This window comes from Gopherus evgoodei, chromosome 6 (assembly GCF_007399415.2).
Source record: "Gopherus evgoodei ecotype Sinaloan lineage chromosome 6, rGopEvg1_v1.p, whole genome shotgun sequence".
Taxonomy (NCBI): Eukaryota; Metazoa; Chordata; order Testudines; family Testudinidae; genus Gopherus; species Gopherus evgoodei.
Window position 1 is genome coordinate 115,689,029 of NC_044327.1, and position 23,977 is coordinate 115,713,005.

The 23,977-nt window shown below is 42.7% G+C and overlaps 1 protein-coding gene across 5 annotated transcripts in view; it reads right to left on the minus strand.

Moving 5' to 3' along the window:
* The window catches only part of NEDD4L (NEDD4 like E3 ubiquitin protein ligase), a 362,300-nt gene extending 346,237 nt beyond the window's left edge, over positions 1-16,063 (minus strand). For 2 of the 5 annotated variants that reach the window (XM_030565982.1, XM_030565981.1), the window contains exons 1-2: positions 15,681-16,062; positions 14,109-14,184 (exon numbers count right to left, since the gene is read on the minus strand). In XM_030565982.1, coding sequence (XP_030421842.1) covers positions 14,109-14,184; positions 15,681-15,700 — 96 coding nt within the window. In that variant the 5' untranslated portion in view covers positions 15,701-16,062. Of the gene's footprint in view, positions 1-14,108; positions 14,185-15,242; positions 15,262-15,680 lie in introns of those variants that run through there. The other 3 variants (XM_030565979.1, XM_030565980.1, XM_030565983.1) reach the window with 3 other exon arrangements.
* Between the last annotated feature and the right edge of the window lie 7,914 nt (positions 16,064-23,977).

Below are 23,977 nucleotides of genomic sequence, written 5' to 3' on the forward strand. Positions count from 1 at the left end.
AATCTAAGTTTTCTGATAACACAACCCCCAAATACATTCAGCTGCTGAGAAGATTCCCAGGCTTTAAAAGTCTTATTTCTACTCACTCTCATGCATACACTCTGTAATGCTACCTGGTGTGATAATGCATAAGAGGAGATTTTAAAGTCCAGTAGAAGCTGTGCAATTGAAACAATTTTTGATTTTCTAAATAATAAGGTACAGGAAATATGGTAGCTTATCTCCAGCCTAGAAGATGAACTTTCCCAAAAAACAAAAAAGCTCAAGAAATGATTGAAGTTCCTGCATGGTGTGTGTGTGTATATATATATTATAGATTCATAGACTTTAGGGTCAGAAGGGACCAATGTGATCATCTAGTCTGACCTCCTGCACAAAGCAGGCCACAGAACCCTACCCATCCACTTCTATAACAAACCCCTAACCTATGTCCAAGTTATTAAAGTCTTCAAATTGTGGTGACAGTGAGTAGGTGTGAATGATTCCAATAAAGGAAAATTAAATTTTCATTTATTACAAGGTTAAAAGAAGGAACACCTATCCAAACAGAGACAAAAAAAATGGATTTAACAGCTTTGTTTTGTCTTGCAGTCACACAGGCTCTCTTCCCTGCTTCCTGCCTCCATTCTCATGACCAGTAGGATTTTAAAATTTACAAGAATCCTGATCTCTAAAAGCACAAATCTGGCATGTAGCCATATCCTGTCAGCTCGTAAGAATCAAGACAGAGACCTCAGGGAGAAAAAACTGCAATTAGATATACTGCATTTGTTGCCCAAGCAGGACTGTATCTATATAGCAGCTCTCATTTTAGAGGTCCAAGCAGTTCAGAGAAAGTTTTATGTTAAACAAAAAACTGAATATATATTTATTTATTTATTTTTTTAAATAAAGCTTCCACACCCACCAAGTCAGAGTCTGGGCATGTCAGACTTGACAGTATTTCCTTATCAACTTTTTACTTATTTTCACAGCTAATTTATTTATCTGCTGCACAAGAAGTGTTTTAAATTCATACTGTGACATTGCACTCTAGCATATTTTCATAAAATCATATAATGTGTGTGAATATAACGTGACTAGAATATGCTTCATGCAAAAGGTCTCTTGTAAGATATCATTAGAAAGCTTCAAGTATCAGAGGGTAGCCGTGTTAGTCTGGATCTGTAAAAGCAGCAAAGAATCCTCTGGCACCTTATAGACTAATAGACGTTTTGGAGCATGAGCTTTCGTGGGTGAATACCCACTTCCTCAGATGCATGTAATGGAAATATCCAGGGGCAGGTATATGTGTGCTAGCAAGCAAGCTAGAGATAACGAGGTCAGTTCAATCAGGGAGGATGAGACCCTGTTCTAGCAGTTGAGGTGTGAAAACCAAGAGAGGAGAAACTGATTCTGTAATTGGCAAGCCATTCACAGTCTTTGTTCAATCCTGAGCTGATGGTGTCAAATTTGCAGATGAACTGAAGCTCAGCAGTTTCTCTTTGAAGTCTGGTCCTGAAGTTTTTTTGCTGCAGGATGGCCACCTTAAGGTCTGCTATAGTGTGGCCAGGGAGGTTGAAGTGCTCTCCTACAGGTTTTTGTATATTGCCATTCCTAATGTCTGATTTGTGTCCATTTATCCTTTTCCGTAGAGACTGTCCAGTTTGGCCGATGTACATAGCAGAGGGGCATTGCTGGCATATGATGGCGTATATTACATTGGTGGATGTGCAGGTGAATGAACCAGTGATGGTGTGGCTGATCTGGTTAGGTCCTGTGATGGTGTCGCTGGTGTAGATATGTGGGCAGAGTTGGCATCGAGGTTTGTTGCATGGATTGATTCCTGAGCTAGAGTTATTATGGTGTGGTGTGCAGTTACTGGTGTGAATATGTTTCAGGTTGGCAGGTTGTCTGTGGGCAAGGATTGGCCTGCCACCCAAGGCCTGTGAAAGTGTGGGATCATTGTCCAGGATGGGTTGTAGATCCTTGATGATGCGTTGGAGGGGTTTTAGCTGGGGGCTGTATGTGATGGCCAGTGGAGTCCTGTTGGTTTCTCTCTTGGGTTTGTCTTGCAGTAGGAGGCTTCTGGGTACACGTCTGGCTCTGTTGATCTGTTTCCTTATTTCCTCATGCGGGTATTGTAGTTTTGAGAATGCTTGGAGGAGATTTTGTAGGTGTTGGTCTCTGTCTGAGGGGTTAGAGCAGATGCGGTTGTACCTCAGTGCTTGGCTGTAGACAATGGATCGTGTGATGTGCCCGGGATGGAAGCTGGAGGCATGAAGGTAGGCATAGCGGTCGGTGGGTTTTCGATATAGGGTGGTGTTAATGTGACCACCACTTATTTGCACCGTGGTGTCAAGAAAGTGGACCTCCCGTGTAGATTGGTCCAGGCTGAGATTGATGGTGGGGTGGAAGCTGTTGAAATCATGGTGGAATTTTTCCAGAGTCTCCTTCCCATGGGTCCAGATGATGAAGATGTCATCAATGTAGCGTAGATAGAGAAGGGGTGTGAGTGGACGAGAGCTGAGGAAGCGTTGTTCCAGGTCGGCCATGAAGATATTGGCATATTGTGGGGCCATGCGGGTGCCCATAGCAGTGCCACTGATCTGGAGATATATATTGTCATCAAATTTGAAATAGTTGTGTGTAAGTATAAAGGCACAGAGCTCAGCAGCCAGTTGTGCTGTGGCATCATCAGGGATGGTGTTCCTGACAGCTTGTATTCCATCTGTGTGGGGGATGTTAGTGTAGAGAGCCTCTACATCCATGGTGGCTAGGATGGTGTTTTCTGGGAGGTCACCAATGCATTGTAGTTTCCTCAGGAAATCAGTGGTGTCGCGGAGATAGCTGGGAGTGCTGGTGGCATAGGGTCTGAGTAGAGAGTCCATATATCCAGACAGTCCTTCAGTGAGAGTGCCAATGCCCGAGATGATGGGGCGTCCAGGATTTCCGGGTTTGTGGATCTTGGGTAGTAGATAGAATAACCCTGGTCGGGGCTCTAGGGGTATGTTGATTTCTTCTGGTGTTAGTGTAGGGAGTGTCCTGAGTAGATGCTGTAGTTTCTTAGTGTATTCCTCAGTGGGATCTGAGGGAAGTGGCCTGTAGAATTTGGTATTGGAGAGTTGTCTGGCTGCCTCCTTTAGAAAGCTTATAAACTACTGTGTGTGGTCATCCTATTTGTATAAATGTATTACTTGTATCTGAAACTAGAAATATGAAATCTAACTCTGAGGTCCTATTGTAGTTATGCAAAGTGTGGACCATTAGTGGTGGTTTGAAATCTTGATGGCTCTCATCAACCAGGACAATTGACTGTGGATGCCTCTGTTTGCAGGCTGGGAGGAATGAGGGCTTGAAGGCTTACAGTGACATGTGATCATGTCACCTGAACTGGAATCCATCTGTAACCTGGTGCTTTTCCATTGAAGAGGAGGGTGGGAATAGGGTGACCACATGTCCCGATTTTAGAGTCTTTTTCTTATATGGGCTCCTATTACCCCCCACCCATTGTCCTGATTTTTCACATTTGCTGTCTGGTCACCCTAGGTGGGAACTGAGAGGGACAAAGGATTTCCGCCTTATAATAAAGATATATAAGGGGGTGGAACAGAACAAAGCGGGACTGCAGTTATGAGAAATTCTCTAGCTACAACCTGAGCTGAAACAAGGACGCTACCAGGGGAAAGGATTGGGCCCAGACTGGGAAGGTGTCCAGTCTGTGATAGAAGCTTACTGGAACAACTCTGAGGGTGAGATTTCATGTGCAATTGCTTTCTTACATTATTAGGTTTAGACCTGAGTGATTTTTTTTATTTTGCTTGGTAATTCACTTTATTCTGTCTGTTATTACTTGGAACCACTTAAATCCTACTTTTTGTATTTAATAAAATCACTTTTTACTTATTAACTCAGAGTATGCATTAATACCGGGGGGGGAGGGGGGGGAAGAAGAGGGACACTTGTGCATCTCTCTCTCTATCAGAGTTATAGAGGGCAAACAATTTATGAGTTTACCCTGTATAAGCTTTATACAGGGTAAAAAGGCTTTATTTGGGGTTTGGACCCCATTGGAAGTTAGGTCTCTGAGTGCTGGAGACAATAACACTTAAGCTGTTTTCAGTTAAGCCTGCAGCTTTTGGAGGACTTTTTCAGACCTGGATTTGGGTTTGTAGCAGGCTAGCGTGTCTGGCTCAAACAGGCACAGTTCTGGAATCCCAAGCTGGCACAGAAAACAAGTTAGAAGTAGTCTCAGCACATCAGTTGGCAGTCCCAACCAGATTTCTGTGATCTAACCCGTCACACATACCTTTGCTTTTATTATCAAAAAGCTACAATATCAAAGTCAGTATGACAGTGCGTTGAAGGCTTTTGAAAGCCACACACATCTTAATTCCAACTGACGTTAAACATTAAAATGAATTGCAGTGACCAGCAGTAGAACTGCGTTCCTCTTTCCTGGTATACAGTCACATGCTTGAAATGGAATGTTTACAGAACTGCACTTGTTTCTGTCACATGGGACCGGGCTATCTGATGACATGTGTTTTGCTGCTGTAGTAAAATCTTCTTACGCAAAGCCATTAAAAAAAAAAAATCAACATTTAAAAAGGAAGTATGAAAGAGCCAGAGGCACAAAGGAACCAAAAATTAGTAGGATTTACTCCATAGATTGCAAAAAAGAACGTAGAAGCTCTGAATGGGTCAAGATTCTGTTGAAAAGTTATAAGAATATAGCTCTGGTTTTGCTCCTATGATTTATTATTGCACTCCAGCTGTTACAATGCAAAGTATCATGTATCCAGAGCTCACTGTGGCTTGGAGGGCAGGAGATTTCAAATCTACTTACAAAAAACCCAGTGTATACTCCTTACAAATCTTGTTTAAGCCCTAAGCCTACATCCCCCAAAAGGGTTCTGCATTACAGTAGAACCTCAGAGTTACAAACAACTCAGGAATGGAGGTTGTTCATAACTCTGAAATGTTCAGAATTCTAACACAGTATTATGGTGGTTCTTTCAAAAGTTCACAACCAAATATTGACGTAATACAGCTTTGAAACTTTACTACGCTGGAGAAAAATATTGCTATACTTTTTTTAAAAGTAGTTTACATTTAAGACAACACTGTTCTGTTTTTTTCTGTCTCTGCTACTCCCTGATTGGATACTTCTGGTTCCGAGTGAGGTGTGTGGTTGACTGGTCAGTTCACAACTCTGGGTGTTTGTAACTCTGAGGTTCTAAATTTTTTCTAAATTCCCATCTTCTGCTAATTTAAAGTAAGTCAGCAGGGCTAAACGTGGCTTCAGTTATCAGCCCAAGCAGCTCATGTGAGTGGCTCACTTGAAATCCAAGGTTTCATCTACACCAGATAATATTCCACCATTTCTTCTTGCACTAGAACTCTGAATAGTTATTGCATGTATCTGTTAGCTTCAGATGCAGCACTGCAGCAGTGTGGCCAAGACCTGTGGATTGTTGCACCTATCCCACAATCCCTGACACAGCTCCCTTGAGAAGATGCATCAAGTCTGTAATACAGATAGTCTATAGTCAAGTAGGAGCTGCATCCAGGCTACAGGAGGCAGGAGCTATGCCCTGTGAAGCCATCAAACTTGCAGATGCCAATGCACCTCCTCTGACTGTGATGCTGCTTCTTCCAAAATCCGAAAGCCCACCCCTATTGCTTCCCCTCTGAAAACTCTACCCAAATTTCACTTAATGTCTGACTGGCTATAGGAGCTCAAAAAGAAAACTGCATAGCACAGGCTTATTAAGTAGCTACAGCCTCACAGAATCATGTTCATAATATCAAGAAGCCTGGTGCCTCCCTAGAATTACAAGACAGCTGTAATGATGCACAATGATAGAAGTGATCACTTTCATTCTACCATTAGGCAGTGCCCTCCAATGGCCAGTCCATGAAATGATGCTTGAAACAATTTTGTAGCAAGAGACGAAGGAAGGGTAAGAGATGGAGAAGCTAAGCTCTCTTTCACAAGCACCTTAGCAGTTTTATTGAAATTGCTGCAGAGACCCGTTCAGCACAATACTTTGCCAGCATTCAAGAGAATGTATAAAACAGCCTATTTTTTCCACTGTAGTGAAAGATAGTGAAAGTGGTTGTCTGGACCACAAAACCCACATTTTAATGCAGCAAACTACTTTACAATACTTTAAATACTTTAAGCTAGTACTTTATTTGTTAGTGTTGCTGATACCAAGTATGCACCGACTGCTCATTAAAGGCAGGTTTAAAGGCAATCTTTTGTAAAATAAATAAAAATTACTGTACTACACAGACAACTGCAACCCAGTAATTTTGTTATTATGTCACAGCAAGAAAATAAACACATATGTAATTACTTACATCCTTGACACTCATAATAGTGCCAGTTGCTTATTAAATGCAAACATCTAATGCAGTCACCACTCTTCACAAGATCTTGATGCAAGAGTCAGTTCTCTATCTTACTAATCAAAACCGTACAGTACCCAAGGTGGGGGGAGGGGGGAGGAATATGTATGCAGTTACAGTAACACAACTGGCCTTTTTGTATTGTACATATCTCCAACAATTGCAAGTGACTGTAAACTAAGAATAGCAGCATTGGCTGTGATGTCTCAGGGTACGTCTTCACTACCCGCCGTATCGGCGGGTAGCAATCGATTGTTCAGGATCGATATATCGTGTCTCATCTAGACGCGATATATCGATCCCCGAATGCGCTTATATCAATTCCATAACTCCACCAATCCGAACGGAGTTGTGGAATCAACAAGGGGGAGCCGCAGACATTGATCCTGCGCCGTGAGGACAGTGAATAATTCGATCTTAGATACTTCAACTTCAGCTACGTTATTCATGTAGCTGAAGTTGTGTATCTAAGATCGATTTTCCCCCGTAGTGCAGACCAGCCCTCAGAGATGCTACCAACCTCCCTGCCTTTGCACACTCACACCTTTCTAAAATACTGAGCACTTGCTCCAGGCTTATGGTGGAATTTTCCATATTTTGTCTCTTAAAATGTTTTGGTTTTATTTTATTTTCTGTAGTTTATTTTATTTTGAAGAGAGCCTCCAGCCCATTTTTTAATTTTGGGTCACTGTTCCCACTGCAATTAGGTCCTATCATTTTGCAAAGAAAAGATACAGCCAAGTTGCTGTGCTCTTAACCAGAAAACCAACTCCAAACAGACAATAGCAGAAGCCTTTAAGACCTGGTCTATACCATATGGGTTAGATAGATGTAAACTGCCACAGCTTCCTCTCCCTGTTTCCCCCTTTATCAGGCCCAGGTGCTTTCCCTTAAGTTCAGTTAGGCAGCATGTCATCAGCCATAGGTGCATTAGACCCTATTCACTTTTAAAGGGGCCAGTCAACCTGCGATGGTGGGACTGTTACAGTGGAACGTGGATACCATTCTTTTTACGGTAATTATGTGTCCAAATCTCTTATACAGCTGTGGTGTCCAAAGTAGCCTATAGTCTGTTTTGGTGTTTGTGCTGCAAATATATATAAGACACAGAATGTTAAATACAGCACAGAATAATTATATAGCACCACAGTGTTCCAGTAATATGAGAACACTAACTTTGGCCTTTCTTACTTAATAATGGTGAAATCTTCAGTTATTTGTTATATACACCTGTCATTCTTTTTAACCAAAAAAGAAAAAAAAAGTTTTTCAGCAGAATGGCATTTCAGTGTTTTACTATTCAAAAAACAGTTGACAATATTACAGTTAAAGATGCTGTTTACAAAAATATTAAAAGCTATACACAGCTTTTTAAAAAGCTTACTATATTTGTGTAGTAAACAAGCATCCTTGTTTTTAGGATTGCAAGCTAGGCTGCCAATCTATATAGCAGATTATCTTTAAGGGCTGGCCTACGCTGGGCATGGGGGGGGGGGGAGAATTGATCTAAAATACCCAACTTCAGCTACGCAAATAGTGTAGCTGAAGTTTAAGTATCTTAGTTCGACTTACCTCGCCGTCCTCATGGCGGCAAATCAACTGCCGCAGCTCCCTCGTTGAAGCTGCTTACTGCTCCTGCCGAGGAGGCGTCGATTTGCGGATTGATTTATCGCATCTGGATGAGACGCAATAAATTGATCCCCAATAGATTGATTACTACCCGCCGGATCAGTGGGTAGTATAGACGTACCCTAAGTTTAGCCACACTGTGAAGGCAGCCCATTGACAACAGGAAACAGACATCAATACTCAAACTTTAAACACGTTGGACAAATCCTCAACTGATGTTAATAGTTACGGCTATCAATGGACCTATGGAAATTTACACTAGCTGAGGATTTGCCCCAATAAGTATTAAACGATAAATGACAAAACTCACGAGGTTTAAAGCAGATTTTGACTGGCATGTGAGAATTTTTACTGGCCTCATTTCATTACTAATGCATTATGTGCCCCACAAAAGTGCTTAATAGCAGTATATCCAATAGATTCAACCTAAAACACATCTTTACAAAGTTGAGATACAGAAGTACTCTCTCTTTGAAGCTAAAATGTAATCTGAGCACAGAATTTTACATATCATATCTGGTGGAAGGTTATTAGATACTGTCAAGAATCTAGTTTATAATAAAATAGTACCACAAAGAAATCAAAAAAGATTTAGAACATCTTCCACTGAAAAACTCACTTAATGCTTGTCCAAAGACAGAAAAATTAAATTGTTGTGCAATTATGTTTTCAGTTGCTTATAACCAGCATATGGTTTGCGTCATTAAGTTCAAGAGTTTGTTTTATCATAGACTATTCAGAAAAGGTAGGAAGACAAATCACAGATAAGCATCCGATTACATTTTTTACATTTTCAAGAGATTACATACTGGACTTAAATTTTGAGGCAGAAAAATCTTCCAGTCAGGTGTTCTCACCTCAATGTAAATTAAGAAAGGGATTTTCAAAAGCCCTAAGTGACTTAGGTCGTTTTGAAAACCTCCACACAAAACCCAAGTTAGAGTCTCGTTTTTTAAAAAGATCAGAGAGCGATGAGCCCACACTGAAGAGTTCAGATCTTGAGCTGAACCTCCAGGATATTCGGATCTGGCTTTGATTCAGGCTCATCTCTAAAAGCACACACAACATTTTCACACACTTACTTCATAACCAGTTCTGATTTTTCCTTCACTCTATCAAAAAGAAAGTCTCCCAGCTATATTGTTGCAACTCTCTTGTGCCCCTGACCCTCTCAAAAATAAGGAAGGGACATGGGACCAGAGCGGTGAAGAAATTCACCTTTGGAGTAGGAGTAAGCAAATATATTCATGAAAGTGAAACTAGGAATTTAAAGCAAAACTGCTCTTCCAGTATCAGCCACAGAAAAAGAAAAAACCAGAAGTTTTCAGGACTCAAGGGAGCTCGTGATGGGAATAGCCTGGGTTAAATACATTTAAAGAAACCAGCTGTAATAGTTTCTTCTTTTGGAATTTTACAGACTACATCCCATAATCCCATTGAAACCTGTGCAGCTCACATTTGTTAGCAGTACAAACGATGCTCTACAGCACAGGCAAGTGGTTTCGCAAGTGAGATTGCTCCAAAACAATAGAACTCCATTAGGAACAGCCAAACATAACATGCAAAAAGCCAATCTCACTTCCCACATGCATCATCTGTAATACAATCTACCACCAGAGAGTCTTATAGGAGCTATATATTTTTTTTTTTAACACTGCATCAAAATCACAAGTCACCTAAAATTTCAGCATGACTTGTTAAAATTTGCTCAGTTGGACTTCACAGACTCTAAAATACTAGCTGACTATAGCTGTATCACTTCCCATAACATTTTCAAGTTCTCTGGTTTCATTTCTCAATGCTATATCGTTGCTTATTCAAAAATGTTGCAGTGCCACAGAACTTCTTTTAGTACTTGAAATCCAAGCTAATGTCTATTTTAAACACATACTTACTTAACATAGCCTACTGCATGAGAATTAATGAGGGAGGGGATATCAGTGTATAGTAATGACTATCACCTGACCTATTTTGTTTCATCTTTGTTGTCTCTTGAGACAGTAATTTCCACACAAAAGTTCCTGTGTGACAGTTCACAATGTGTCACAAAGCAACTAAAGAGGCAACTTGTGTCAGTAGGTTATACTGCACAAAATAAAAAGAGGGACTCAAAAACTGCGAGTTATTTCTAATCTGATAAAAAGGAAAAAAAAAAACTCTTGACTGGTAGGGGAGGCACACCACAAAGGCAGGAACAATGTTAAAGGCTACAAATTATGCAAATACAGAAATTAAAAAAAAAATCAGAAGATATGATTTTCTTTTGCTATAGCTTGTGTGTGTTTGATGGAGCTGATTCTCCAACTATTTGTTTTCTTTTAAAAAACTTATCTTATTTACTGGAAAAAGGATCTGCAAAATCTGATCTTTGCAAAGATATGCTAGGGAGAAAGAACTTGAAAGAATGGTAAATTGTTCTTTGGGCTATGCTCATGTAACGAAACTCAAATTAAAAAAAAGAGTTGCACAGATTCAAAGAGCAACATTCTGTCCTCCAGTGGTGAAAAAATATATATCAAGATGTTAACATACTAACACTGTAATGACAGACTGAGGCTGGGTAGCAGTATTTGCAAATTAGGCTTCCCATGCCATTTGATTACATACTTTAGCCTTGGAAGCACAGAGGCAAAGAAACAGAGGACCATAATAGAAGCCCGCATATGCTATGTCTACTCTTATAGTAGCGGACAGAGTACAGATGTTACATGTGCAGCTATACACCACAGAGATATCCACACTTGTCAGTGTGGCATGTAGCAGTGTACAAATGGGAGGCATTGCTTACACGACGTTCTACATGCCTAAGATATATACCTGGGGGTTCAGGAGCATAGACATGCAGTGTCTGTACTCTACATGCTGCCAAATGCAAACATATCAGTCTTCTTTTCCCACCTAGATTGCTGTCCATAGTTTTGCATTCTCTCTGCCTCAGCTCCCTCCAACCAGCAAAGAAAATCTCTGGTTCTTATTCCACATCAGGAGCTCCCACTTGAATGGAAATTACATCAATGAAGACTCTACACTAAAAGAATGCAGCACAGAGTGGAAGAGAGAAAGTATACTCAAGATTGGAAATCTGAAGCATTGTTCTGAAAATACCAAGGACTAGCATTTTTCAGCTATAGATAAAGCTCCCAGAGTATTATGCTTATATCACTACCCAAATACTTTAGTATATATAAAGAATCTGTAGAATTTGTTTGTGTAAATACCAACTATACATTTTTAAATTTACAGTGAACTGCAAGTTCTGCTTATTTAATGAGCTTTGTGACATTAAGTGCATGTTTATTTGTACAATCAAGGAAACAGATAAACAAAAAACCTGAATAGAATAAAGGCATATTGAATTATTTGAAGACAAGCACTTCTGTGTGAGAGAGACCTATAGAAAAAATTGTAGGTACTATCCAAGGGCTACAATTTAAACCCAAATCTTGCAAATACTCAAGCACACGCTTCACTTTAGTCATGCAAATTGTCCTACTGACATCATAGGACTTTACATATGAATAGAAGTTAAGTTTGTGCTTAACTATTTGCAAGTTGCATTGTTATTTATGTGGGCAATCATGAAATGCATGAAACTTGAAATAATTTCATTTAAAAATTATTTCAATTTGGATACTAAACATCTAAATACACACAAACAATGTAACAAAACAAGTCTTCTTTGAACAGAATTTTAAAATGTTGTGATATACAAAAAATAGGTGTGATCCAAAATAAGTCTGCAGAAGACCAGATGGTTTGAGAGATATGGGTTCTTTCACCTCCAGATTACTGGTTCAAAACCTGCCCACAGCAGTAGCAATGGAAAGTTATCACCCATGTAGGCTACTAAGCACCATCACATGCAGCAAACTGGTAATCTTAGTCCAGTTCCAAATGGACAGGCATGCCTACCACAAACATCACTGCATTTGTGCCAGCAATGATGGAACAGTCTTAGAAGAGAGGCCAGAGACATAGTAGGCATAGGAAGATCAAAATAAAATGTAACAACATTAGATTGGCATCTGGAGGGCAGGAGAGATGTACTTGTTTTTTTGGATTGTAAACTCCTTGGGTTTAGGGACCATGTCTTCCTACAGCACAATGGATCTCTAATCCTGACTGGGAACTTGTTTCCTCTTCTTCCCTCCAACTCAGGGTATGGCTACATTTGGAAGTGTGAGTGTAGTTAGAGCGGCAGCACTGGGAGAGAGCTCTCCCAGCGCTGCATGTAAACCACATCACTTACGGGTGTAGCATGCAGCGCTGGGAGCGCTGCTGCCCTGATTACACTGACGCTTTACAGCGCTGTATCTTGCAGCGCTCAGGGGGGTGTTTTTTCACACCCCAGTTGCAGCGCTGCAAAGTGTGAGTGTAGCCAAGCCCTCAGGGTTGAGTTACTCAGGTGGAGGAGAATGGGAAGCCTGCACTTCCACTGTATAGGCCAGAGGTGTAGGCAACCTATAGAACGGGTGCCGAAGACAGCACACAAGTTGATTTCCAGTGGCACTCGCATTGCCCAAGTCCTGGCCACCGGCCCAGGGGGCTCTACATTTTAATTAAATTTTAAATGAAGCTTCTTAAACATTTTAAAAAGCTTAATTTACTTTACATACAATAGTTTAGTTATATATTATAGACTTCTAGAAAGAGACCTTCTAAAAACGTTAAAATGTATTACTGGCATGCAAAACCTTCAATTAGAGTGAATAAATGAAGCTCGGCATACCACTTCTGAAAGGTTGCCGACCCCTGGTATAGGCCATATACATTCTGTGCGTAAAATGGAGAAACCCAACACCTTTTACAAGCACTAGTATCAAAGGGAAAGAGTTCTCTCTCACACAGCAAGAAAAAGAAAAGCCACAGAATTAAATGGTCACTATTCATCCATCTCTTCTGAAAGCAGCAAGATTCTTCCTAGCAAGATTCAAGATTTTTGACAGCTATACATTTGCCAGGATCTTCCGAGACATGAATGCCCAAAACCTTCATGTTTCTTCAACTTATTAAAGCCCTCAAGCATTACAGTAACAGGCCTATGTCAATACAGGATTCTGAGCCTTTTACAGTTCATACTGCAATAGAATCCTAGTTATCTGATCTGCATGGGTGACATCAGAAGTGTTCCGATGATCCCAGTCAATAAAAGAAGGAGACAAGTGAGAGTTCGTTAGATTGAGTTTTCACTGCATTTCGTTCTTGAGAATTCACATGAACCCAAGATTGCTTTTGAAGAGTACATGAAGGTTTATAAAGCCAGATGAGGGAGAAAAGGAATTGCAGAGAGTCTAATTTTGTCTTCATCTTAATCATTTGAACAGCTAACCCCTCCCTCTAATGCATTCTCTCTTCCCCATGTTTGTACAAAACTTGTTTGTACCTGTTTGCTTTCACAGCTTTATAAACCAAATAATTGTCAACATACCAAACACCCACACATAAACAATCCTATCTAGTTTGAATTCAATAATGTAGTCACCTAGATTTGATTCGAGTACAACAGTCCATTTCAATAATAACTGTAGTTCAACAGCATTTACACTCAATCTACTTCCTTGGTTATCAAGATGCTGGCCTGTGGCAGCATTAAAGTTGACACTAAGAAGATACATGAAATTGGAAGAGTTTACTAATATAGCATGTCACCTTTGTTTGGGTATTTACTATATTGACCACTATATAAACTCACCAAAGGTAACTATTCTTCACCACACAGCATCTCAACAATGCTGTCTCCAATCAGATGCAGTATAATGAATTCTTCTGTCTGCAAAGGTTCTATTTTTTTAGCATCACCCATGTTATTACACAAGGCACTAGCTAATAAAACTAGCATACACTACATAATTTGGCTAGCCAACAGGGCTGATAAGACAATCAAGCTCCATCTGCATTACATCATTCAACCCAAGGTTGACTCTGACACTAGCTCCCAGATATAAAACACTTTGCATGGAACCCAAACATCTAATCTCATTCATTATATATAACAAAATGTATTTAGTCCCTGAGCAATCTGTATTCCTACACAGTGTGTTCAGAGAGACCTTAGCAAGCAGCTGTCTTTCCACTTACAATACCTCAGTCTGAAGCCTGGTTCTTTGTTCCTGAATGTCTGCGTCTTGCCACTTTCTGGGGGACACTGCCTCCTTTCTACTGACAAGGTGAAAGATCAGACAAGAGAAAAAGAACAAGGCAGGCCTAGGTAACACTACAATGGCATAAAGAGTGTCTGTACAACATAACTGAAATGTGGCACTATATACATTATATCTTGGACATGTCTTTACAGGCAAATAAAACTACAGGGCCATACCCCAACAGATTTATGCTGTACCTAATTATACTGTACACAGCACTCAAGAGGCCCTCAGGATCAGGGCCCCATTGTTAGGTGCTACACAAGCACAGGCAGACATTGCCCTGAAGAGTTTATAAAGAAGTCAAGCAACAAACTTAGGACACAGAAGTTGGAGACAATGCATATGTGCGTGGTAAGTATGTAGGTAACATAAAGACACTACCTGCTCTTTGGATCTGAACACTAACAGTTATGGGGTTTATGCAGGAGAGCAGATTGGAGGTTCTATACGTTTAAAAATAAAAATCTCTCTGAACTGTGGCCTCACTGCTAGGTAAAGATAATTTCCGTAGGCACCTCACACAGCCATTATTACGATGTGAATCGATATTACACACACAGGGTGTGCCCGGTGACCCACAGGCACACTTGCAGACATACCCATTGCTCTGACACCGCCAGAAGCTGCAGTCGGCACCGATCGCACACAATACCCTCCTTCCCGGGAACCCCGTTTAAACCCAGCGCGGAGGCTGACAATGGCTCCGCCAGCCCCCGGCCATGCCGTTGTTAAACCCCCACGCAGTCTCCACGCTCCCTCCCCAAGGGCGGGGGGAAGCAGGGGAACCCCAGCGAGGCTGCCGCTGCCGACACCTCAGCCCGTTCACGAGGCTAGGAAATACCTGCGTGCTGAGTAATGCAGCACGGCTTGCGGAGTCGTGGCCCCGCGGCTCGCACCCACCGGTGCTCCCGCCGTTCCCACCCGCGATGCAATGCGCTGCCCACGGGGACCCGAGCCGGGGACCTTACCGCGAGGGCCCAGCGGGTTGCCCGCCCCCCGCCCCGCCCCGAGCTCCAGCCCTGCAGCAGAGACCGTGGCCAAGGGGCGCCCTGCCCCCCGGCCTCACCCTACCTGCCGGCAGCGGGCAGCCAAGGGCTCCTCAGCGCCGCCCCGGCTCCCGGCAATGGCTGGGAGGCTCCGCTCTGTCTCCCTGCCCGACCCTCACCATTAAGGGAGCGGGGAGTAGGCGCCAGAACTCCCCCCGAGCCAGGGACCCTGCAGGCGGGAAGCGAGGCTCTGCTGCCCACGGGGCACCCGCCCCAGCGATTCGCTGCCCGCCGGAGCCCCGCGAATGGGGGTCTCGGGGCTGCCGCGCGAGCGCCCTTCCCGGCTGGGTGTCCGCGAGTCGCATTACAGCTTCCTCCCCGCCAGCGCTCCGCGGCCAGCCGGGCTCAGGCAGCCCCAGCCCCCGGGCCGATGCAAGGGCGTTCCGGCCGGGCCCCTCCGAGCAGCGGGCTGGCACCGCAGCGGGGAATGGGGGATAGAGTGTCACAAACCCCAGCCACTTACTTCGTCTTCCGAAAGTCCATAGACCGGCTCCACAGCCCCGCTCGCCATGGGTCCGGCGGGGCGAGCGTCCCGCTCGGCAGAGGCTGGAGTGAAAGCCGGGCAGCCCTCTCCCCGGCCGGGCACGGGCAGGGCTTGCTGGCCGAGGGCACTGCCCCGCCGATGCACACAGCCAGCGCGTGGGTAAATAAATCCAGGTGAGCCCCGCACCTCCCCCAGGGCAGGGCGCTCCGTGCAGACGGGGGGCCGGGGCGGGCACTCCCGTAGCCTCTGCCTGGCGGGCGGGAACGAGAGGCGGCAGCCCCAAGCTCAGCTGCGGGCTGCTCGGTAGCGGCCGCTGCACAGAGCTTGCCCCGCTCAGCTGCCCGCGCCCCTGCCACCTCCTCGCCCAGCCAGCGCCCCGCTCACACAAACCCCAGCCACGCTCCAGTCCCTTCCCAGCAGCGGGGAGACCCAGCCGCCGCCACCGCCCACTGGGGCGGGGAAAGAGCCCGACCGGCCCAATCAAAGACGCGATCGATAGGGGCGGAAAAACCGTCAAGTTTGGTTGATTTGTTGGTTTCCCCCACCCCCTTTCGGTAGCAATTTTTGCAAATGAAAGAAGGGGCGGGGGGGGGGGGGAGTGACTGTAACACTCCCCTGTCTGGCTCTGTGGGGATGCTGCTGCCGGAGAGGTGGAGGAATCTCCTTAGCCGGTGATGAGACTCTTGCCACCCCTTTGCTCTTTGTCTAGCGCTTTTGGTTCATAACCCCAGTGCTGAGATGGCTTTGTATTGTCCCCTCTATTCTGGGCTTCCACTCAGCGTCAGTTTCTCCGGGAGACAAAGGGGGAGGGAGACTCTTAGTGGCCGAAATGTGCAATTGCCTCCATAAAATTAAACGGACACTGACAGGTTAACAATCAGATGTAAATAATGTCCTCATTTATCTTGCCTGAGATTATTCCGACCGAAAGAACTGTAAAAACCTGACGGGCTGTTGGTTGTTTATGCTCTTTGGTTCCTGTGTACATTTCTCTCAAACAAGCTAGTGAGTTTATTTATAAAGTAGTTAGTTTCACCTTGTTCGCCTGTGCAGCAGTGTTTAGGTTGCAAACACAGCAGGGCGAAATGTTTAAACACAAACAAATGCTGTTTCCAAATATTTGGTACTGATTTCATAAAAACAGTTATAATGAAACTAGAGTTTGTGCTTTTAAAAATAAATTAAACTTACATTTTCAGTATAACATTATAATGTTTTACATTTTTAAAGAATGTTTTAATCATAAATTTTAAAATATACTAATAAAGCATTCTATTCATTTCTTGGGTCTCCCTTTAGGCGTGATTGCTTTAGGACGTTTAGATTAAGAGAAAACAATATATTCCTAATGCACAAAATGAAACAGTCTGAACAAAGAGCATAAATGGGGAAATCTATTAAATAAGCTAAATGATTTCAGAGTCCGAGTCTGCAGTTTAGGGAAAGCTCAGTGTCCTATATCACAGTTAAAGGGGCTACTCTGACTCAGAAAGGGGTGTATGGCAGTACTGAATTTATAGACCAGTGGTTCTCAAACGTTTGTACTGGTGACCCCTTTCACCTAGCAAGCCTCTGAATGCTACCCCCCATATAAATTAAAAACACTTTTTTTATATATTTAACACTATTATACATGATGGAAGCAAAGCAGAGTTGGAGGCTGACAGCTCACAAGCCCTCATGTAATATAACCTCACGACCCCCTGGGGGGTCCCGGTCCCCAGTTTGAGAACCCCTGCCATAGACAAAGGCCTGCTCTGAAAAATCCCCTACTACTAACTTTACTTTTGGACATTGGCAGCTGGATACCTTGGTGATGGATACCCTATAAATGCCCAAAGCAAATAGATAAAATAGATGGATTAGATAAGATCTCTATTAAGTTTCTGCCAATCCAGGTACCATGATGAGGCATGGGTTAGTCTATGAGACCAAGACAATGTAGGATGTTGTGAATAATAACCAGCACCTTGAATCTCATCTGCCAGTACAGAGCATAGGTCTAATGTTCTCTTGCTAGATGCCCTGCTCAAAACTCAAGTCAGAATGTGCACTAGCTGAAGCTTCAAAGTTAGCCCCAGTTGAGTGTATTGCAGTAGCCTATCCTTGAGGTCTCAAAGACAGGATAATTTTCTGAAGATTGGCATCTAAGAGAAAAGGGTGCAATCTCTTGACCAGTCTAAAATGAAAGAAGGCATTTATCACATCCTCCCTGCTCAGGACCACTCTCTAGCCCTGTCACTAAGGTAAACCAGTAAAAGGACTTCAGAACTTGCATTCCTGGTCTCTACTGTCATGCTGCAATGGCAGTGCTCAGTGTTCCCCAGTATGCAGATAAAACATCAAATTTCATGACAAACTTAGCCATGGCATAAGCAGGCAACTCAAACAATGGCTTCAGGACCTCCCTCCCACGCATTAGCTTCCATGCAAGCAAAAAGGATAATGTGGTCCCTTTTTGCTGGGCTGAGATCCTTACAGGACTCTAACACTATAACACAGCATAAGTGTTAGCATTCTATAAGGGCAAGACTTAGCTTTCTTTGGCTTCTCTTCACTAGAGATTTAATTTAGCTCTGAGGTCTGACTCAGTTGTTCCAATTAACTCATTCCCCCTCCAGACACAAAACCTGTTCAGTCCTGTCTTGCTCATGCCATTACCTGAGGCAGGTAGCCTGGTCAGAAATAAGGGCTGACCTCAAGTGAATAGCTTTCAAATGTTGTTCATTTATCTCTAGTGTGCACACAACTTAGTGTCATAATACAATTGGTGGCTGTTAGTCCTCCAGTGCCTTCTCACAGTTCCCCAGGACTCTCCCCTCCTCTGGCTACCTATTCGTTGTTCCCTAGCCAGAAGTCACCTTGTTGTGCATGTAGGACTGCTCAGTGTCCTGGTCCCCAGTCACACATGGCTTCCAGCACCAGCAACTTTATTCATCTCCAGTGCAGAGTCGCACACTTGCATTTCAGTGATGCTACAGGATGTGCCCCCATCTCTCTTTGCATCTCACAGGTCCGAGCACAGCCCCAGTGTGGACTGGCAGGCCTGTAGAGCAACCTGTGGAACTTGATTGTTTTATGCATTGTGATCGTGTTCTCTCACGCTAGGCTGATTTGAGAATTACTCAGGGTTTCATCAGTTGAGGGAATTGTGTAATTTAGATATTTGCTTCGCAGAGTTCTTATTTTAGTGACAGTTGAAATAACAGCAACTCAGCATAAAACAGCTTAAACTCACACATATGTGCATTCTCTCTCTCACACACGATCTCTGACAGGCTGTTCCTTGGGTTTTCCTGTAGGACCTTTCTTTCTAGCCCTTAGCTCTCTTGGAACAAGGCGCCCATGCCATAACTCCTTTTCGTTCCCTAACTAGGGTTAGTGAGCTGTGCTTGCTACAGTAAGTCATCAAGAATTCGGCTTCATTTACATGCAGGGTTTCAGCACTTGGTAGAAGAGTGGGTCACCTGAAGACCTTGCCGCCCTGTGGTACCAAACAAAAAAAATGAGAAACCACAGCAACTCCCTCACTTAACTTTGTGGTTATGTTCCTGAAAAATGTGACTTTAAGTGAAACGATGTTAAGTGAATGCCATTTCCCCATAAGAATTAATGTAAATGAGGGGGTTACGTTCCAGGGAATTCTTTTTCACCAGACAAAAGACTATAATACTCTGTGTGTGTGTGTGCGTGTATATACACACACACACACACACACACACACACACACACACACACACACACAGAGTAAAAGTTTTAAACAAACAATTTAATACCGGTACACAGTGATAATGATTGTGAAGCTTAGTTGAGGTGGAGGAGTCAGAGAGGGAGATATTTCCCTCACTGCTAAATACTGAACTAGCAATTGGCTGAGCCCTTGAGGGTTAACTGTCTCATTCTACAAGGCAGCAGGAATGGAGAGAGATATGTGCATTTCCCCTTTAAATACACTGCCTTGTTAATTAGATCAGCTTGCTGAGACCTCAGCTGCTGCAAGCTCCCTCCATCCTGAGCCCTGGTGAGTTCCCTCTGCTCTGTGGAAGATGGGGTAAGTGGGGTGCAGGAGCAGGGGGGAGGGGGACACCCTGACATTAGTCCCCCTCTTCCTTCCCGCCCCCCGCACAGCAAACAGGAGTCTCAGGGAGCAGCTCCCAAGGCAGATAGCAAGAGCAGCACATGGCAGTGAGGGGAGAGACAGCTGCAATTGCTAGCCTGCAGGGCAGCTGCTGCACAGGGAACTTACGTGAGCAGGAAGTTGATAGGGGGACCTGATGGGGGGGCTGCCAGTCCACCCTGGTTCCAAGCCCCCACCAGCTAGCTGCAATGGCTGCTCTTCCTGCAAGCAGTAGACAAAGCAGGCGGCTGCCTAATGACATTAGAAGGGAGCAATAAACTACTTTAAATGAGCATGTTCCCTAATTGATCAGCAACGTAACAATGAAACAACATTAACTGTGACAACTTTAAGTGAGGACTTACTGTAGTTTTAGGGTCAAGAATCTTCCCTTTTTCAGATGAATAGGAAAAGAAGACATTTGCTTAGGCGCACATTTCCCAAACTCCAATCCATATGCTCCTGACATTGTAGCCAGGATTTGGGGAAAGTCCTGACCATTTTTCAAGATCAATTTTTATTGTTTTCCTTCAGGAATATTAGTAGCTTCATGTAACCCATTTTTAAAGTCATTTTGAAAATCCATCAGGTTTTAAATAATTTTTCAGAATAACAGGGGCTTTGCTCAGAAGATATTCCAGGGCAGTTTCTCCTTGCTTAGGATGTTGATTAACCTAAAACATGCAAATGAAATTTAAAAACCAGTTTCATAATGTCATTTAGCCAGGCATAGGGTGACCAGATGTCCTGATTTTATAGGGACAGTCCCGATATTTGGAGCTTTTTTTTATATAGGCACCTATTACCCCTCACCCCGTCTCGATTTTTCACACTTGCTGTCTGGTCACCCTAGCCAGGCATGGGATTTTCCATTTAAATAAGATTATGCTTGGTCATGAAATTCAGTGACACTTAAGCATCAATTTCTGTGGCAATTAAGACAAGGCACTGACAAGACATCTGCAGTTCCATACTTACAGTGTCCCTTGTCAGCTGTAAAATTAGAGAAGCCCTAACTTTTAATGATTCTATTACCATTTGATCACTCATTGGCCATATATAATTAAACTCACTAATCTAATTAAGGTGTGCAACAGCACACATCTGTGAAAAGGACAGCTACTTGTCACTATACAGCAATGCCAATACTGGAATCACTGTAATGCAAAGTGGTTTTGGATGTTCCTTACTCCGTTTTTGCATTTTACAGAGATGAGTCTGAACCAAAAACCCTGAACTTTGGAAAAGTTCAGAAAATCCAAACATCGCAGCTGGCCCTTGTCTAAAACAAAATCCCAGATACAAACAATCTTAAGTTTTGGGGCAGTAGGTCAAAAATCCGATAAAGAATCAAGTTTTATAGCTCATGTCCATCTCCAAGTGGAAAATATTCAACTATACAGGCAGAAAGTAATTGATTAGAGAGGAAATAATGATAACATCAACCTCTTAAAATCAAAAATGATTCAGTCAAATGAAAAATTACCAGAAAATAGTGTTGGTTGGTGTGATAATATGAAAGTGGACACAAGAACTTTCCCCTCTTTACTGAAGCTGTAAATTGTGTTTGTAAATAAGGTTTGTGATTAAAATTGGCATTTCTGAGCTTTCTGCTCATTGATAAAATCCAGTTGAAAAGTAAGATAATTTGTTACACTGGGTGTGCAGGGACCTGGTATCATATACCCTAACTCATCCTTTATCTTGCCTTACATTTTTTAATAGTTCAAAGGAAATAAAAGCCAGATTTTCAACAGTGAGTATGCAAATTCACAGGAGTTTGATGTAAAATAAATCTGGTACCAATTCTTTCATATGTCTAATTATGCCAAATAATGTGATAGTTTCCCACTGTTTACAAGCAGTATCTAGGATGAAACCTAGAAACTCATTTTTAATTGGGACCTGAGCCAAAGCCAGGATCTGAACTCTGCTCTTCAACACTAACCCATAAAAAAAAGAGCAGCTGCAGGTCAAAGGGAAAACAAGAATTAAAAAAACCTGAGGAAGGGTTATGTCTTATGTCCATAGTGACTCTTCTTGTTAGGTTTTGTTGATTTTGTTATGGATGATGGCAAGGCGTTTTTAAGAAGGGACAGTGTTGTTGGTTTTTTTGTAGCCACCGTGAAAACAAGTTCTCCCAACATACCCAACACAAATCCCTTTGAAACTCCATGGAAATGTAGTTACTTAGGCTGGTGCATGGTTTTTTAATATCGTTCTATAGCAAGGGGTTTGCTGGCCACACAAGCAAGAATAGGTCCCCATGTGAATGCTCCAGTGCTCCACAGATATCTTGAGATCCATACATTTGGAGGGTTTCTCTCCCACTGCTCTCTGCTCCATGGATGGTGTGGGGATGAAGGGGAGAAATGAAAAACATATATCCTTCTTTAAAGGATTCCACAAGAACTCTGACTGTAGACTCTAATTTCTGGCCTTACAGGTTTTCCTGAGGGAAGGGATGATTTGGCCTAAGCAGTAAGGCTGATCTATACCTCTGCAACATAAACAGAAGCTAAGAGGGTGGCAAACTGTTATAATATGGCTAAGCAAATAGTGAACCTCTGTTTTCAAATTAATACCACTGCATACAGACTAGAGCTGCAGTAGTTCAGTGCTGATGGCTATAACAGGGTCAGGCCCAATCCAGCATCAGACTTTGCTACTGTCTCAGTTTCCCCTTTTGGGGATCTCTAAAAATGGCACATGACTCTTGTGCAAGTCAAACAACACAACACCCTCTTTTGGAGTCAGAAAAATACAGTTCATATGTCAAGATAAAGCAAAACAAGACTTCCCCTCCACTCCACAATTTCTTCACTCCATTGCTGGGCTTAACAGGTCTATCCCAAACCCAGCCCTACTCCCTGGCATTTCCTCAAGCCTCTTTAGGCTTCTGCCCCTCACTACTCATGGATCTATTTTAGGCCTTTTCACCTGGCTGGCATAGACAGCCCCTTCCTCAGTCCTGTCTCATCTTGGGTCCCATGTACAGGTCTTTCTCCTCAGTTACTTTTATATCAGGCCTTCAGTGTGTGTGCGTACACATTTCTGTTTCCTCCTCCTCCTCCTCCTGCCCACATGCCTGCCTGTCTCTCAAGTGACTGCCCTGGTCTCATCTCTCTAATGAAGCAGGCTCTCTCTTATAGGAAGATCCATCTTGGAACTACAATCACATGATGCCTAGTAACCTGGCCCAACCACTAGGTCCAAATCCATCACCTGGGACCAGATGTCAAGGCACAGGTAGTGCTGAGCCTAAATCCTTTAAAGAATCAGCCCAACCTTTGATAATTCCTATGTTACAAAGATAGATACAACTGTGACTTGAGGGTTTTTTAAATCATATTTCCATTTTCATCTTTACAAATACATTTCATGTCTTTACATACCTCTATCTTGACATATCAATATCTGATGTGGATTTTTTCCTAGTGAGAATTTCTCACCACTATAATCTATGATTACTAACTATAGAATAATAAATTGATAGTTGGTTGTGATTCAAAGAAACCAAATGTCATAGTAAATAATGTAAACGTTTTTGACAAATAGCTGATCTGGAAGGGTGAATTCCACTTTGGGGCCATCTAGGGGCCTCATGGAATATAGCAAAGGTTTTCTGTTTTTTCACATTACTGTGCCTGCAGAATTGCTATTATGAGATAAAACAGCTTTCCACACAAAATTAGTGTGTGTATTTGTGGAGTGAAAGGATCTTTGATGCTAGAGCATAAAATTAGTGTTCTCTGGCATTAAGGCATCAGGTTTATTGGACTGTGATGCCTTAGCATCATATTTATCATGGAGATTATGGGTTTATTTTCTTATGAAGATTACATGCATTCCATTTTAGATACTACATCTAGGATAACAGATGACCCTAGAGTGAATATGGAAATGTAACTCATTTGAGGGATACTGCTGACATCCTAAATCTCCAGTGTGCAGTTTGAGTGATTTATAACAGGCCTCAGAGCTATTCTTTCATACACCAAGGGTCCATTAAATTATTCAGAAGTCTCAGACAAAAATCAGATTAAACATGTATTATGGATGGAAATTCACAATTAAGGATCAAGCTTCAAACCGTTTAATAGAACAGGATGCAGTTAGGGGAATAGTGCCATGGCACCCTGTGATATTTACATATTGG